The sequence below is a fragment of the Calliphora vicina genome, chromosome 4 (genome assembly GCF_958450345.1).
Source record: "Calliphora vicina chromosome 4, idCalVici1.1, whole genome shotgun sequence".
Classification (NCBI taxonomy): domain Eukaryota; kingdom Metazoa; phylum Arthropoda; class Insecta; order Diptera; family Calliphoridae; genus Calliphora; species Calliphora vicina.
The window spans coordinates 115,233,597-115,251,847 of NC_088783.1; the positions used below are offsets into that span (position 1 = coordinate 115,233,597).

An 18,251-nucleotide genomic window follows, 5' to 3' on the forward strand; every position below is an offset into this window, starting at 1 on the left:
ACAAATGGAAATTATTTGAAAAGAAAAACCAACAAAAAAATATATATATGAAAAACTGTTTTCTAAATATTAAAAAAAAAAACAAACAAAAAAGATTTAATTATTTGGAAAATGAAAAACTCAAGGTAAAAGTATGAAAATCTAAAAAATAAATGAATTTTGAAAATTCGAAATTAAGTTCGAATTTTCGAAATTAACAAAATTCACACAAATTGAGTAAATTTAATAAGAAATTTCATTTAAATCAGAGAGATAATAAAATTTTAAAGAAATTTATAAGTTTTTGCTATAAAATCCATTTTCGAAATTAAGTTCGAATTTTCGAAATTAACAAAAATCACTCAAATTGAGTAAATTTTATAAGAATTTTTATTTACATGAAATAAGTAATAAAATTGTAAAGAAATTTATAATTTTTTGCTATAAAATCCATTTTCGAATTTTCGAAATTAACAAAAATCACACAAATTAAGTAAATTTAATAAGAAATTTTATTTAAATCAGATAAATAATAAAATTCTAAACAAATTTATAAGTTTGTGCTATAAAATCCATTTTCGAAATTAAGTTCGAATTTTCGAAATTAACAAAATTCACTCAAATTGAGTAAATTTAAAAAGAAATTGTATTTAAATCAGATAAATAATAAAATTCTAAAGAAATTTATAAGTTTTTGCTATAAAATCCATTTTCGAAATTAAGTTCGAATTTTCGAAATTAACAAAATTCACTCAAATTGAGTAAATTTAATAAGAAATTTTATTTAAATCAGATAGATAATAAAATTCTAAAGAAATTTATAAGTTTTTGCTATAAAATCCATTTTCGAAATTAAGTTCGAATTTTCGAAATTAACAAAATTCACTCAAATTGAGTAAATTTAATAAGAAATTTTATTTAAATCAGATAGATAATAAAATTTTAAAGAAATTTATAAGTTTTAGCTATAAAATCCATTTTCGAAATTAAGTTCGAATTTTCGAAATTAACAAAATTCACTCAAATTGAATAAATTTAATAAGAAATTTTATTTAAATCACATAGATAATAAAATTCTAAAGAAATTTATAAGTTTTTGCTATAAAATCCATTTTCGAAATTAAGTTCGAATTTTCGAAATTAACAAAATTCACTCAAATTGAGTAAATTTAATAAGAAATTTTATTTAAATCAGATAAATAATAAAATTCTAAAGAAATTTATAAGTTTTTGCTATAAAATCCATTTTCGAAATTAAGTTCGAATTTTCGAAATTAACAAAATTCACTCAAATTGAGTAAATTTAATAAGAAATTTCATTTAAATTAGATAGATAATAAAATTCGAATTTTCGAACTTAACAGAATTCACTCAAATTGAGTAAATTTAATAAGAAATTTTATTTACATGAAATAAGTAATAAAATTCTAAAGAAATTTATAAGTTTTTGCAATAAAATCGATTTTCGAAATTAAGTTCGAATTTTCGAAATTAACAAAATTCACTCAAATTGAGTAAATTTAATAAGAAATTTTATTTAAATCAGATAGATAATAAAATTCTAAAGAAATTTATAAGTTTTTGCTATAAAATCCATTTTCGAAATTAAGTTCGAATTTTCGAAGTTAACAAAATTCACTCAAATTGAGTAAATTTAATAAGAAATTTTATTTAAATCAGATAGATGATAAAATGCTAAGGAAATTTATAAGTTTTTGCTATAAAATCCATTTTCGAAATTAAGTTCGAATTTTCGAAATTAACAAAATTCACTCAAATTGAGTAAATTTAATAAGAAATTTTATTTAAATCAGATAAATAATAAAATTCTAAAGAAATTTATAAGTTTTTGCTATAAAATCCATTTTCGAAATTAAGTTCGAATTTTCGAAATTAACAAAATTCACTCAAATTGAGCAAACTGAACCAGAAATTTTAGTTAATTGAAATAATAGTCAAAGTTCTAAACAAATTTTTAAGATTTTGAAATAAAATCTATTTTCGAAATTGCTGAAAAACTTGCAATCCGATTTAATTTAATTAAATATGGATAAAATCTTAAATCTATGTAACTGAAAACATGTTTACTGCATTTAATTTTATTTAACATGTTTTTCAAATCATGTTAAATAAATATGTAATTAAAACTTAAAGGTGTTAATTAAATATTTATCTAGTTTTTGAAAAACTAATATGAAAACAGTAACGAACATTATTTATCATTTATTTTAATAAAAACATTAACTTATTGGACCGTCAGCTTATAACTAAAAAAAACTTTGAGCTGAAATGTTTTACTTTCAAAAATTTTTAATTTTTTTAAAAATGCTGGTACTAATAATTTCCTGCAAGCCTGTTAAATGTGAGGTAAGTCTTATGTAATTATTTTTAAGGTTAAAAAAGAAAAAGGTTCTTTTTATTCATCCCTTATTTAGCCCGACTGGACCTATGAACTCATCTCCATTAAGCTGGACAGTGCCACGCCCTCTTTAATCGATGGCGATTTACATATAACACGCATTTCACGTGGCCTATTTGCTTTGTCGGGCTCTATAACCCTTCGCGAGGATTTAAGCAATGACACCATAATTTATGCTGATATTTATTATAGTTTTTTGGGCCATGATTATATTAAAGGTCCTTTGCGTATATCCAAAACACCTTTGCCGAAATTTATGCAGACCTTCTATAAGGATATATTGCTAGACAGTTTAATGGATTGCTCAAAAAATACTCCCACTCTTGAGTTAGAGGGAGTGATAACAAAACGTGTGCTGGAGATGGAAAACTGCGTTATATCGAATGAAAATATGCCCTCGCATATGAAGAATGGCTACTATAAGATTATGTTTGCTTTTACGGAACAGGTCGAGGCAATGTTGGAAATTATTGCCAAGATTGAGAAGAAGGATTAAAGGATACAATGAAAATAAATATAAAACTACAATTCTTCAATTCAAAATTAAGTTAGAAATTTTATTTAAAACATCAAATCTGAAATATTTTATAAAACAATTGAATAAAAACCTAAATTTTTTTTTTTCGAAATTAAGTTCGAATTTTCGAATTTGTCAATATTCGTTCAAATCTGAAATAGTTTACAAACTATTTTATTTTAATTGTTTAAATAATAGAATTCTATAAGAATTTAGTTATTTTTAAGCATAAAAAAAAATTCGAAATTAAGTTCGAATTTTCGAAAATGTCAAAAAATTCTCAAATCGCTTATATTTCATAAGAAATCCTATTTTTTCTTAATTTTTTATTAAATTTTATTTAAATTTAGTTAATTTGGTTTAAAAATAAAATTTCGAAATTAAGTTCGAATTTTCGAAGTTCTCAAAAAACCTTAAAATCTATAAAATTTTGTTAGAAATTTTATTTAAAAATCTATATTAAGTTAATTCTAACTTATTTGGTGATTTAAAAGCTAAAATAAAAATTCGAAATTAAGTTCGAATTTTCGAAGTTGTCAAAAAACTTTGAAATTTATACAATTTTGTTAGAAAATTTATTTAAACTTAGTTATTAAGTAAATTTTATATTTATTTGGTAATTTAAAAGCTAAAATAAAAATTCGAAATTAAGTTCGAATTTTCGAAGTTCTCAAAAAAACTTGAAATCTATTAAATTTTGTTAGAAATTTTATTTAAACCTCTATATTAAGTAACTTCTGTACTTATTTGGTAATTTAAAAGTTTAAATAAAAATTCGAAATTAAGTTCGAATTTTCGAAATTGTCAAAAAACCTTCAAATTGCTTATATTTCATAAGAAATATTATTTTTTTTAATTTTCTATTAAATTTTATTTAAATTCAGTCAATTTTGAGTAAAAAATAGAAATTCGAAATTAAGTTCGAATTTTCGAAGTTGTCAAAAAACCTTCAAATCTATAAAATTTTGTTAGAAAATTTATTTAAAACTAGTTATTAAGTAAATTTTATATTTATTTGGTAATTTAAAAGCTAAAATAAAAATTCGAAATTAAGTTCGAATTTTCGAAGTTGTCTAAAAACCTTTAAATCGCTTATATTTCATAAGATATATTATTTTTAATTAATTTTCTATTCAATTTCACTTAAATTTAGTCAATTTTGAGTAAAAATAAAATTTCGAAATTAATTTCGAATTTTCGAAGTTCTCAAAAAAACTTGAAATCTATTAAATTTTGTTAGAAAATTTATTTAAACTTAGTTATTAAGTAAATTTTATATTTATTTGGTAATTTAAAAGCTAAAATAAAAATTCGAAATTAAGTTCGAATTTTCGAAGTTGTCAAAAAACCTTTAAATCTTTTAAATTTTCTTAGAAACTTAATTAAACTGTGTAAATAATTCAATTCTATACAAATTTTGTCTGTTTAGAGCCAAATTAAAAATTCGAAATTAAGTTCGAATTTTCGAAATTGTCAAAAATCTATGAAATCGCTTATATTTCATAAGAAATATTATTTTTTTCTCAATTTTCTTTAAATTTATTCAATTTGGAGTAAAAATAAAATTTCGAATTTTTTAAAAATTTTCAAATCTCATATATTTTGTAAGAAATTTTATTTCATCTGTATGTACAATAAATTTAGTTGCTTTAAATTCAAAATTTAAATTCGAATTTTTGATTTTTTTTTTTAAATTGTTATTTTTATTTAAATTTCAATTTTTCATTTCTATTATATTTCAAAACTTTTTGCCTCAATCCTTGGGTTCAACTTTAATAACAACTGTCAACGATACATTGGCCCTTCCCGTAAATATAAGTACAATTTTGTAATATCCCGCCTTCAGATGTGAAGGCATATTTTCATTGGATATTGAACAATTCTCAAATTCTGCCAAACGTTTTGTGACAACTCCATCAGATTCAAGGTCCGGAGCATTTTTCGCACATATCTGTAAATCTTCCATCATGATATCCTTATAATGGGTTTGTATAAATTTCGGCAACTCTAATTTAGGCACTTGCAAAGGACTTCGTACATAGTCGTGGCTGCTATAACTGTAATATACCATCATATTTACCAATGTGTCATCATTTAAATCCTCGCCCACGTCCATGGTGCCCGAAAAGGCGAATTGGCCGCGTGAAATACGTGTTAAATATAAATTGAAATTTAAAATATCGGGTGTATCACTGTGGCTGTCGATGGAGATGAATTCATAGGTCCAGTCGGGCTTAAAAGCAATGATTATTTTTAAATAATTTACAATTACAATTTTCAATTTAATTTTGAGTAAAACACACCTCACATTTTGTCTGTAGCCAGGATATTGCCAGTATTTGTAAAACTATTAAACACTTTAATAAGGAATACATTTTAAACTGCAAATTTAAATGTTTATTTAAACAATTTTCCGGTTTTATAACAGTTTTTTAAAGCTAGATAAGAATATAATTACTACTTTTCAGCATTAATTAAATATTTAACAAATTTTATTCAGACAATGTATAGATCACAGAAGATTTTGTGGCAAAATATAAAACAATGTTGCAATGAAATTACAAATTAAATCTAAACTTTTTAAGGCGTAATAACAATTGATATAAAATTTCTAACAACTTTTCTTACCAAATATATCGCTTTCGAAGGACTTTTGACAATTTCGAAAATTCGAACTTAATTTCGAATTTAATTTTTAGCATAAAAATTACTGAAATTTAGCTGAAATTTATTTATGTATAGAGCTAAAATAAAATTTCTAACAAAATTTCAACGATTTGAAATTTTTTGAAAACTTCGAAAATTCGAACTTAATTTCGAAAATGAATTTTAACGCAAAAACTTGAAAATTTTTTATGGAATTCAATTATTTATTCCAAATATATAAAATTTCTTATTAAATTTACTCAATTTGTGAACATTTTGTCAATTTCGAAAATTCGAACTTAATTTCGAAAATGGATTTTATAGCTTAAACTTATAATTATTTTTAGAATTTTATTATTTATCTGATTTAAATAAAGTTTCTTATTAAATTTACTCAATTTGAGTGAATTTTGTTAATTTCGAAAATTCGAACTTAATTTCGAAAATGGATTTTATAGCAAAAACTTATAAATTTCTTTAGAATTTTATTATCTATCTGATATAAATAAAGTTTCTTATTAAATTTACTCAATTTGAGTCAATTTTGTCAATTTCGAAAATTCGAACTTAATTTCGAAAATGGATTTTATAGCAAAAATTTATAAATTTCCTCAGAATTTTATCATCTATCTTATTAAAATAAAATTTCTTATTAAATTTACTCAATTTGAGTGAATTTTGTTAATTTCGAAAATTCGAACTTAATTTCGAAAATCGATTTTGTATCAAAAACTTATAAATTTTTTTAGAATTTTATTATTTATCTGATTTAAATAAAATTTCTTATTAAATTTACTCAATTTGAGTGAATTTTGTTAATTTCGAAAATTCGAAAATGGATTTTATAGCAAAAACTTATAAATTTCCTTAGCATTTTATCTTCTATCTGATTAAATGAAATTTCTTATTAAATTTACTCAATTTGAGTCAATTTTGTCAATTTCGAAAATTCGAACTTAATTTCGAAAATCGATTTTAACGTAAAAACTCTAAAATTTGTTTAAGACTATATTATTTATTTGATTTAAACAAAATTTCTTATTAAATTTACTCAATTTGAGTGAATTTTGTTAATTTCGAAAATTCGAACTTAATTTCGAAAATCGATTTTATAGCAAAAACTTATAAATTTCTTTAGAATTTTATTATCTATCTGATATAAATAAAGTTTCTTATTAAATTTACACAATTTGAGTGAATTTTTGGCAATTTCGAAAATTCGAACTTAATTTCGAAAATCGATTTTAATGTAAAAACTCTAAAATTTGTTTAAGACTATATTATGTATTTGATTTAAACAAAATTTCTTATTAAATTTACTCAATTTGTGAACATTTTGTCAATTTCGAAAATTCGAACTTAATTTCGAAAATAGATTTTATAGCAAACTCATAAATTTCTTTAGAATTTTAATATCTATCTGATATAAATAAAGTTTCTTATTAAATTTACACAATTTGAGTGAATTTTTGGCAATTTCTAAAATTCGAACTTAATTTCGAAAATCGATTTTAACGTAAAAACTCTAAAATTTGTTTAAGACTATATTATTTATTTGATTTAAACAAAATTTCTTATTAAATTTACTCAATTTGTGAACATTTTGTCAATTTCGAAAATTCGAACTTAATTTCGAAAATAGATTTTATAGCAAAAACTTATAAATTTCTTTGGAATTTTAATATCTATCTGATATAAATAAAGTTTCTTATTAAATTTACTCAATTTGAGTGAATTTTGTTAATTTCGAAAATTCGAACTTAATTTCGAAAATGGATTTTATAGCAGAAACTTGTAAATTTCTTTAGAATTTTTTTATCTATCTGATTTAAATAAAATTTCTTATTAAATTTAATCAATTTGAGTGAATTTTGTTAATTTCGAAAATTCGAACTTAATTTCGAAAATAGATTTTATAGCAAAAACTTTTAAATTTCTTTAGAATTTTATTATCTATCTGATATAAATAAAGTTTCTTATTAAATTTACTCAATTTGAGTAAATTTTTGGCAATTTCGAAAATTCGAACTTAATTTCGAAAATCGATTTTGTATCAAAAACTTATAAATTTCCTTAGGATTTTATCATCTATCTGATTAAATGAAATTTCTTATTAAATTTACTCAATTTGAGTGAATTTATGGCAATTTCGAAAATTCGAACTTAATTTCGAAAATGGATTTTAACGCAAAAACTTAAAATTTTTTGTGAAATTCATTCACTTATTCAGTTTAAATATAATTTCTTATTAAATTTACACAATTTGTCGAGGTTTTGTCAATTTCGAAAATTCGAACTTAATTTCGAAAATCGATTTTAACGAAAAAACATCACTATTTTTAAGAAATTCAATAATTTATTCAGTTTAAATGTAATTTCTTATTAAATTTACTCAATTTGAGTGAATTTTGTCAATTTCGAAAAATTCGAACTTAATTTCGAAAATGAAATAAAGTTATTTATTAAACAAATATTAACTTGTATCAGCTTAATTAATACTTAATGTTTAACAAAAAGTAAGTACATATATTCTTTTTATAAACATTTTATGATTTCCTATTCGTATTATTAAACGATTAATTGTTAAAATTAGTATTATAAAAAAAATATTAAATAATATAAGATTTTTGTAGCGAATAAAATATTATTCGAATAAATTTAATAGAATAATCGGTGGAAAATAACTGGTTTATAGCAAAATTATCGTTTAAACTTTTTAATAGGAACATTTTGGTATAAAAGATGATTTTTGCAACGAATAAAAATTAATCGAATAATCGATAACGAATAATCGTTAAAATTTTTCTCTATAACCACAAAACTTAGTCCAGATCGGTATTATAATGAAAAATATTAAATATTATAGGATTTTAGCAACGAATAAAAAATTATTCGAATAAATGAGAACGAATAATCGTTAAAATTTCAACCGTCTTATTCCAAAAACTAATTCTTAGACGTTAAATAAAATATATTGGTATAAAATGTGATTTAGGCAACGAATAAAAAATTAATCGTATAATTGACAACGAATAATCGTTATCATTTTGACTTCAGAACCACAAGAATTAATGCAGATCAGCATCATAATGGAAAATATTAAAAATTATAAAATTTTTGCAACGAATAAAAAAATATTCGAATAAATATAAACGAATAATCGGTAGAAAATAGCTGCTTAATAGCAAAATTATTGTTTAAACTTTTTAATAGGAAAATTTTAGTATAAAAGACGATTTTTGCAACGAATAAAAAAATTAATCGAATAATTGATAACGAATAATCGTTAAAATTTTGCCCTCTAAACAACAAAACTTAATCCAAATTGGTATTATAATGAAAAATATTAAATATTATAGGAATTTAGCAACGAATGAAAAATTATTCGAATAATTGAGAACGAATAATCGTTAAAATTTGTACCGCCTTATTCCAAAAACTATTTTTGAAACGTTAAATATGAAAATATTGGTATAAAATGAGATTTAGGCAACGAATAAAAAATTATTCGAATAAATGAGAACGAATAATCGTTAAAATTTGTACCGCCTTATTCCAAAAACAATTTTTGAAACGATAAATAAGAAAATATTGGTATAAAATGTGATTTAGGCAACGAATAAAAAATTAATCGTATAATTGACAACGAATAATCGTTAACATTTTGACTTCAGAACCACAAGAATTAATGCAGATCAGTATCATAATGGAAAATATTAAAAATTAAAAAAATTTTTGCAACGAATAAAAAAATTTTCTAATAAATTTAAACGAATAATCGGTAGAAAATAACTGCTTTATAGCAAAATTATCGTTTATACTTTTTAATTCGAATATTTTGGTATAAAAGATGATTTTTGCAACGAATTTAAAATATAATCGAATAATTGATAACGAATAATCGTTAAAATTTTGCTCTCTAAACCACAAAACTGAATTCAAATCGGTATTATGATGAAAAATATTAAATATTATAGGATTTCAGCAACGAATAAAAAATTATTCGAATAAATGACAACGAATAATCGTTAACATTTTGTATAATATGTGAATGGTATATAAATTTGGGCACAGCCGAATATAGCTCTCTTACTTGGTGATTTATTAAAGATTTTCATTAATTTAATTAAATAAATCAAAGAAAATTTATTATCATACAAAAATATGATCATCTTTATACAATTTGTCCTTAAAATTGTACTTTTAGATGTTTTTTTTTGATTTCCAATGAAAATCTTTTAAATTTTGCAAACGCTTACACGTAATATTGCCATAAACACTTCATACAACATATGGCAGCACTTTTTTGAGTTATATCCAAAAAACTAAAGCATAGTTTAGGGAGTTTTGAAATAAATAACACTTATTACAACATATGGCAGCACTCTTTTTTGTTTTAGTCAAAAAACTAAAGCATAGTTTAGGGAGTTTATAAATAAATAACAAAGAACAGTGGAGGAGCAAATAACTAATGCTAAATATTAAATTAAAGGGATAATTTTGTAACAAAAACAATAAAAAATGGAGTTTTAATTAAAATTAATAGATTTTTAATGCAGCAATATAGAAATAATTATATAACCTTTATTTAATGCTCAAATTAAGCACAATTATGAGAATTTTTAACTAAATTTGTTTATAATAAATTGAAAAAATGGAGACTTAAAAGATTTCTTTAAGAAATCAAAAAAAAATGTTCCATAGTTGGTAACGCGAAATTTAAATTTTTGTTAATAAATAGATTTTGATGGCAGTTTTTTTCATAATTAAATGAAGACATTAACAAATCTTAAAATTTGAATTGAGAATTAAGAAAAAAAATACAAAATTGGCAATGCTAAAATTAGTTTTTCATTATTTATAACATAAATTACTAAAATTTTGCAGAACTTATAGGCTTTATATGTATTTTAAAGATTACGCAACACATCGACTACAAAACTTCCTAACTCTAATGATTTTTCTATAAAATAATTATAGTTGGCAAAGCGAAAGTTTGAATTTTAGCTAATAATTAACCTTTTCTACTACTTTTATGTATAAAGGATTGACAAGATTAAAAATTAAAAATACTTTCTACTTATTGGCTATTAATTAATTATTGTTGGCCACGCGAAAGTTTTAATTTTAGCCTATAATTTGCATTTCCTATTAATTTTATATGTAAAGAATTAACGAGATTCAAAATTATAGGTTTTTATTAAAATATTCCAAAAATTTTACAAAATTTGGCAACGCGAAATATTGAATTAATAATGAAAATAGCCTAAATACCAGTTTCGAAGACTTTGTTTGATTTAAAGCGCATAAAAATTAGAGACTTTAGGTGTTATTCTAAATTTAAAAAAAAATTGGCAATGCGATATTAAATTTTTGTCGAAAATTTATTGGAAAATTTATATAAATTTCTATTCCTTTCAGGTTAGCGTCTATTAAGTACTTCAACATTTAATAACAAAAAGGAAAGAATGTTTATATGTAGTTGGCAATGCGAAATTTCCAGTTAATAGAAACTTAAAAATTTTCTTAAGAATTTTTTTAATAATAATTTGTATTGTAGATTATTATGACTAAATTTTATTAGAAAAATAAAAAAAATCTTAAAATTGGCAATGCGAGATTTCGTTTATGCCTTAAGTTACACAGTTTCTTTGTCAGATTTTTGTTGAAATTACCTATTTTTAAATGCAGTTATGCATATGGTGTCTTATAAAAAATATATTGCATTTATTAGCAAAAAATAATTTTAAATTGGCAATGCGTAAATACAAACAATTTAAATATTTTACTAAAACATTAAACATATTTTAATTAATTTAGATTTAGTTGCTAAATTGTTTAGGTTATCAGCTTGATTTCATTAAAAATCTTTAAATAAAATAAATTGGCAATGCGAAAATTCCTCAAAATATTTAAAATAAACTGGGAGATATACTAAAAGCGTTATTTTTACATTTCAAATTCCTTTCAAAATGGCAACTCTTTAAACATTTAATATAGATTTCATTTTATGCACTAATCTGACAGTTCATCTTTAACCAAAATCTTCTTAACTCATAAAACAACAACACAAATGAAAACACAAAGAAAAGCAACAATAACAAAACATTTTCTTACTAAACAACAAAAAAAACAAACGAAGAATAGTTAAAAGAATAATGCACAAAATCAATAAGAATTTTTTATTAAAGAATATCAAGAACAAGTCGAACAAACTTAAAGAACAAGAAGAGAAGATCTTAAATACTTTAAGAATAAGAGATCAATAACAACAACAAAACAAAACGAAAAGCAGACAGCAAAAATAATAATGAAGAAGATATTCATGTAAATAAAAACAAAACATACACACACGCACGCACACAAGTTACAAGACAAGTTAATAAGCAACAACAACAATCTATGGGAGGATAAAAATATTCTCAGAGCGAGAGAAAGAGTGTAAGTAAAAAAAAATGTAATAAATAACAGGGTTGGATAGCTGCAATTGTTAAATTGGAACTAAATTAAATTTTCTTGAAAAAAACTGGTTTTATTGATTTAGAACATATTTTGTTACATTTTTATAAGATTTTTAACAATTTATCTAATAAATTTTAATTAAAAGTAACAAAATATTTCTAAACTAATGAAAATTAGAAATTCTACTTGGAGAGTTTTTATAGATTTTGCTATTTTCCGAGTAGTAAGAGCTTATTGCAATATATAAGGTTTATTTTAGTAAAATTATAAACATTTTTTGCCAAAAAAAATAATTTATAATAAAAGTTTGCTCTATTCCTTTGATAAAGTTAGATTTAGGTATATATTAAGCAAAATTTATTTTATTTATAAAGTTTTCAAAACTTAACGAAACTTTATTTTCGAAACTAAAAATATTTGAATGAATATTTTTTTATATTCATATAAAAAAGCTAGTATGTTAATAAAATCTCTACTTATATTTAATTTTTAGTAATTTAGAAAACTTAACGAAAGTTTATTTTCTAAACCAAATCATTTTTAAACAAATTTTTTATTATATTTAGGTAGCATGGAGAACTTTTAATTGAAATATAGAAAAAAAAAATTGTTTTTGTTTGAAAAAAAAACTTAACGAAAATTTATTTTCTAAAACAAATAAATTTAAATCAAATGTTTAGCATATTCTTGAATCTTACATTATTTTCAATTAATATAGAAAAATATTTTTAATTTTTGTTCTTAAAAAAAACTTAACGAAACTTTTTTTTCTAAACCATTGCAATTTAATTAAATTATTTAGCATATTTGTATAGTATTACTAATACTTTATTATAATATATAAAAACATTTTATTTTTCATCATTTAAAAAACTTAACGAAACTTGTAAATTTATTTCCCAATTAAAAAAATGATTTTTTTAGTTTACAATTGCTTTATTTAGAGAAATTTATTTTTAATTGTAAAAAAATTTTGTATTTTTGGTTTTAAAAAAAAACTTAACGAAACTTTATTTTTTTAACTCAAAAACAAAAAATTAAGATTTTATCTAAATTGTTTTACTTAGATTAGACTTTATTTAAATAAAACCAAATTTTTGTTTTTTGAGAATTTAAAAAACTTAACGAAACTTTATTTTCTTAATGAATACCAACTAAATAAAATGTGTTGCATATTCATATGGCATTAATAATATTCTCTTGAAAAATAACAAAATATTTTAGTTTTCCTAATTTTAAAAACTTAACGAAACTTTATTTTCTGTTAGCCAATTGGCAAAAACGAATTTTAAAGTATAATTGCTTAATTTAGAGAAATTTCTTTTTAATTGTAAAAAAAATTTCTATTTTTGTCTTTAAAAAAAACTTAACGAAACTTTATTTTTTTAACTCAGAAACAAAAAATTAAAATTTTATCAAATTTGTTAGAATTACTTAAGACTTAAATGAAATTTTTGTTTTTTGAGAATTTAAAAAACTTAACGAAACTTTTTTTTCCTAAACCGTTAGCATTTAATTAAAACTTTTTGCATATTTGTATAGTATTACTAATATTTTATTAAAATGTATGAAAATATTTTAGTTTTACTCATTTTAAAAACTTAACGAAACTTTAGTTTTTGTTAGCCAATTAGGAAAAACTAATTTTAGTGTATAATTGCTTAATTTAGAGAAATTTCTTTTTAATTGTAAAAAAATTTTGTATTTTTGTCTTTAAAAAAAACTTAACGAATGTTTATTTTCTATACCAATACCAGAAAATTCTAAATCTTTGAGAATTTTAGCTTATAATTGCTTGAAATTTCTTGTTAATCATAAAGAAATTTTGTATTTTTATTTTGTAAAAAAAAAACTTAATGAATCTTTATTTTATTAAACATTAACGAATTTCCCATCTCTGCTATGTAATGAGAGATAAGTGTGAGCGCATTAACAGTTTATAATGAATGAAATATTTGGAATTTAAAAAAGATGCACAATCATAGCTACATACAATAAAAAACATACATACAATACATATTTATGTATTGATGTATATGCTAGCATACACATTAACATGTTCTTTAATAAATTTCATTTGTTATTATTGTTGTAGGTAGCTATAAAGAACAGTGGGTTATAGGAAAATTAATTGAAAGAATTAAAAAAAACTTTTTTTGAAAGAAATTTTTAATTTTGTTACAAAACTTTATCATACTATAAGTTTTCTTATTATCAAATATGTTAACTAATTAAATTATACTTAAAAAGCTTAATATTTACTCTATTAATATAACAAGTTTCAGCTAAATTGGTTAAATAGTTTAAAAGTTATACCTAGTTATATTTATGTATTACTAATTATTTACCTTTTTAAACCCACTGTGTAGTACAATTTTGTATATTTGTTGGTTTGTCTGTATCCCCCCTTTAAATTTTAGTTGTTCGTTAGTAGAAGGAATTAAAAACACAACAAAGAGCGCACACAAGAAAAAAACACACACTCAACAAAAACAACAAGAAATACTAACAAAAATTTGTACATGCTACAAAAGCATAAAACACAACAACAAAAACATTAACATCATCATCATCATCTTAAACTAGAGGACCTGATTTGTGTTGTTTGTTGTACAAAAGAGAAATAACGATCAGTTTTTAACGTGCCGCTAAACAACAAACACGTACTTTCGTTTAATACGGTCGTCGTGCTTCGTTCTTATAACTAAATTCTCGTATTCGTTCTTTTTGTTTTTACAGTAAATACACACAAGCAACAACAACAAACGAATACGGGCAAAATAAATAATAATACAAAAACGACAATAACAAGCAAATGTATGGATGAAGATGTTGTTGTTTTAATTCCTTTAAAAATAAATAGACAGCAAAAACAAAATAACGGAAGTGCGTAAAATAAAAACAAAAATAATACCAAACAAAATTTGGTAGGAAAATTGTGTTTATTTAAAAGAAATTAATAAATTTAGTTAATAATTAAATAAAACTAAAGCCGGTTACAAGGAAACAAATAATAAAACAAATTTACATAAAATAACATACAAAAGCCTTAAAAAAGTGGTAAAATAAAGTGAAAAACTAAAAAATTTGACCGAAAATCTAATGAAAGCTAAAAAAATTTTTAAGAATTTAATGAAATAATTAAGAAATTTAAACTATAAATACAAATTTAAAGTGATTGCCTAAAAGAAAACATAAATTTAAGGAATTTTTTAAGAAAATTTCTGCATAACTTTACATTTTTTTAATAAATTAAAAGAAATAATTAAGAAAACTGCCTAGTAAATTATTATTTTAAGCAATTTCTTAAAAGCCTTCATAAATTAAACAATATTTCTTAAAGAAAATTTAAAATTTAAGTTTCTTTCTAAAAATGTAAGGAAATTCAAGGTTATTTGTTAGAAAATCTTTGAAAATTTTTAACAAATTAGTGGAAAAATTTAATAAAATTAACTAAATTATTCGACAAATTTAATTTAAAAAAAAAATCTAAAGAAATTTATCTTAAACAAAAAGAATTTAAAGATTATTCTTAAAAAATAAAGAAATTGAAACAAAAATATTAAAATCCCACTATAATTTTCAAAAAATAAAGTGACTTAATTAAAAAATCTAAAGAAATTTTTTAAAAAACCGCCAGAGATTAAAGTGTTTTTAATAAAAATTAATAAAAATATAAAAAATTTGAAAATCCAACTATAATTTCCAAAAAATAAAGTGACTTATTAAAAAAATCTAAAGAAATTTTATTAAAACAGCCGCGGATTGAAGTGTTTTTCATTAAAATTAATAAAAATATAAAAAATTTCAAAATCCAACTTAAATTTCCAAAAAAAAATTGTGACTTAATTAAAAAAATCTAAAGAAATTTTCATAAAACAGCCACGGATTGTTAAAATTAATAAAAATCTAAAAATATTCCAAAAAAAATAAGAAAATTCAAGTTAAAATTTATAATTATAAAGAAATTTCAAACATTTTTATAAAATTCTTCGAAAACTGCTAACAATTTAAAGAGCTTATTTCAAAAATTCAATAAAACCAAGAAAATCTAATAAAATTTCAAGAATTTTAAAAATTTTAAGAAAAAAATTTAAAAAAACTGAAAAAAATTTCAAGTTATTAAAAAAAATTCTCTAAAAATCAAGAATAATTCAAGATTTTTCCAAAAAAGCCATAAGAAATCTTCAAAAATTGTGTTAATTATAAAAAAAAAATTCGAAAATTTTACAATTCACAAAGTTTTTAATAAAATTTTTAAAAATCTTGTAAAAAAATACCCAGATTTTTTTTAAAAAATTTTAAGAAATTACAAGTTTTAAAAGGAATTTTAAATTTTTTATTTAATAAAAATTAAAATCCACCAAAAGAATTGTATGCAGCACAGAATTTCATTAAAAAATCAGAAAATAATTCAACAAAATCAAGCAGATTTTTTAAGGATTTCTTTAAAAAAATGTGAGTAAAAATTTAATTTAGTTAATTAAACGATTAATCATAAGTTCAATTTTAAAAACAAAGATGTTACGTGGTTTTATCATCGGCTGAGGGAGAAAAACTTCACGACTTTTCTTAAAAAGTCTAGACTTTTCTCAAAAATTCACATTGAAATTACATTCTTTTATTAAATTCTGAAATAATGTTTTAAAAGAAATAAAAAACCATTAGAAAAAATTAATTTTTTTTTTTTTAAATCGCAAAAAAATCAAACTTTCCTTCTCACTTCTTCTATAGCAAATTTATTACGAATTTTTTAAGTTTTCAGAGAAAAGTACAAAAGTAAAAAATTTTTGTTAAAAAGTCGTAAAAAAAAGTCACAACTTTTCTCAAAAATTCAACTTGGAATTAATTTTTTTTTATTAAATTCTTTAGAAATCGTAAATTTTTCGAGAAACTATATGATTTTAATTAATTTTTTTAAAAGGAATAAAACAATTTATAAAAAACTAAAATGTTTTTTAAAAAGTCTAGACTTTTTCAAGACATGCCTGAAAAATCTGTAAAAACTTATCTAAGCCTTCATCTATTTTTTAAAAAATGTTAAAGTTTCAGTGAAATGAAAAAGATCTAAACAAAATTTTGTTAAAAAAGTCGTAAAAAAAAGTCACAACTTTTCTCAAAAATTCAACTTGGAATTGATTTTTTTTATTAAATTCTTTAGAAATCGGAAAGTTTTCGAGAAACTATATGATTTTAATTAAATTTTCAATAGAAAAAAATTTTTTTTTCAAAAAGTCGCAAAAAAAGTCATGACTTTTCTAAAAAAATTGTCTATTTTTTCATAGTCCTTTTTCTATACCACATTTTCATGATTTCAAAGAAAAGTAAAACATGTTTTTTAAAAAATCATAAAAAGTCTAGACTTTTTTCAAAAATTTTCTACAAACTTTATGATTTGTATTAAGTTTTCAAAAGAAATAAATCAATTTAGAAATAAAATAAAAACATTTTTAAAAAAGTCAAGACTTTTTTCAAAAATCCATTTTTTTAAAAAACCCATTAAGAAAAAATATTTTTTTTAAAAAAAAGTCGCATAAAAAATTCAAGACTTTTCTAAAAAATCTGCCTATTTTTCATTGTCCTTTTTCTATACCACTTTTTCATGATTTCAAAGAAAAGTAAAACATGTTTTTTTAAACAGTCGTACAAAAGTCTAGACTTTTTTCCAAAATTTTCTAGAAACTTTATGATTTGTATTAAGTTTTCAAAAGAAATAAATCAATTTAGAAATAAAATAAAAACATTTTTAAAAAAGTCAAGACTTTTTTCAAAAATCCATTTTTTTAAAAAACCCATTAAGAAAAAATATTTTTTTTAAAAAAAAGTCGCATAAAAAATTCAAGACTTTTGTAAAAAATCTGCCTATTTTTCATAGTCCTTTTTCTATACCACATTTTCATGATTTCAAAGAAAAGTAAAACATGTTTTTTTAAACAGTCGTACAAAAGTCTAGACTTTTTTCCAAAATTTTCTAGAAACTTTATGATTTGTATTAAGTTTTCAAAAGAAATAAATCAATTTAGAAATAAAATAAAAACATTTTTAAAAAAGTCAAGACTTTTTTCAAAAATCCATTAAGAAAAAATATTTTTTTTTTAAAAAAGTCAAGACTTTTCTAAAAAATCTGCCTATTTTTACATAGTTCTTTTTCTATACCACATTTTCATGATTTCAAAGAAAAGTAAAAAATGTTTTTTAAAAAGTCGTACAAAAGTCTAGACTTTTTTC

The 18,251-nt window shown here is 21.1% G+C and overlaps 2 protein-coding genes across 2 annotated transcripts in view; one reads left to right on the forward strand and one right to left on the reverse strand.

The window, feature by feature from the left end:
• The first annotated feature begins 2,304 nt into the window (after positions 1–2,304).
• On the forward strand, positions 2,305–2,894 carry LOC135958714 (uncharacterized). The gene is made up of 2 exons (XM_065509606.1): positions 2,305–2,346; positions 2,415–2,894. Exons 1-2 carry the CDS (start codon positions 2,305–2,307, stop codon positions 2,892–2,894), a joined length of 522 nt encoding a protein of 173 aa, XP_065365678.1.
• A 1,774-nt stretch (positions 2,895–4,668) lies between these two features.
• Positions 4,669–18,251, reverse strand: part of LOC135958715 (uncharacterized) — a 37,384-nt gene continuing 23,801 nt past the window's right edge. Inside the window, exon 2 of the mRNA XM_065509607.1 lies at positions 4,669–5,148. Within this exon, the coding sequence (XP_065365679.1) occupies positions 4,669–5,148 (480 nt within the window). The remainder of the gene's footprint in view (positions 5,149–18,251) is intronic.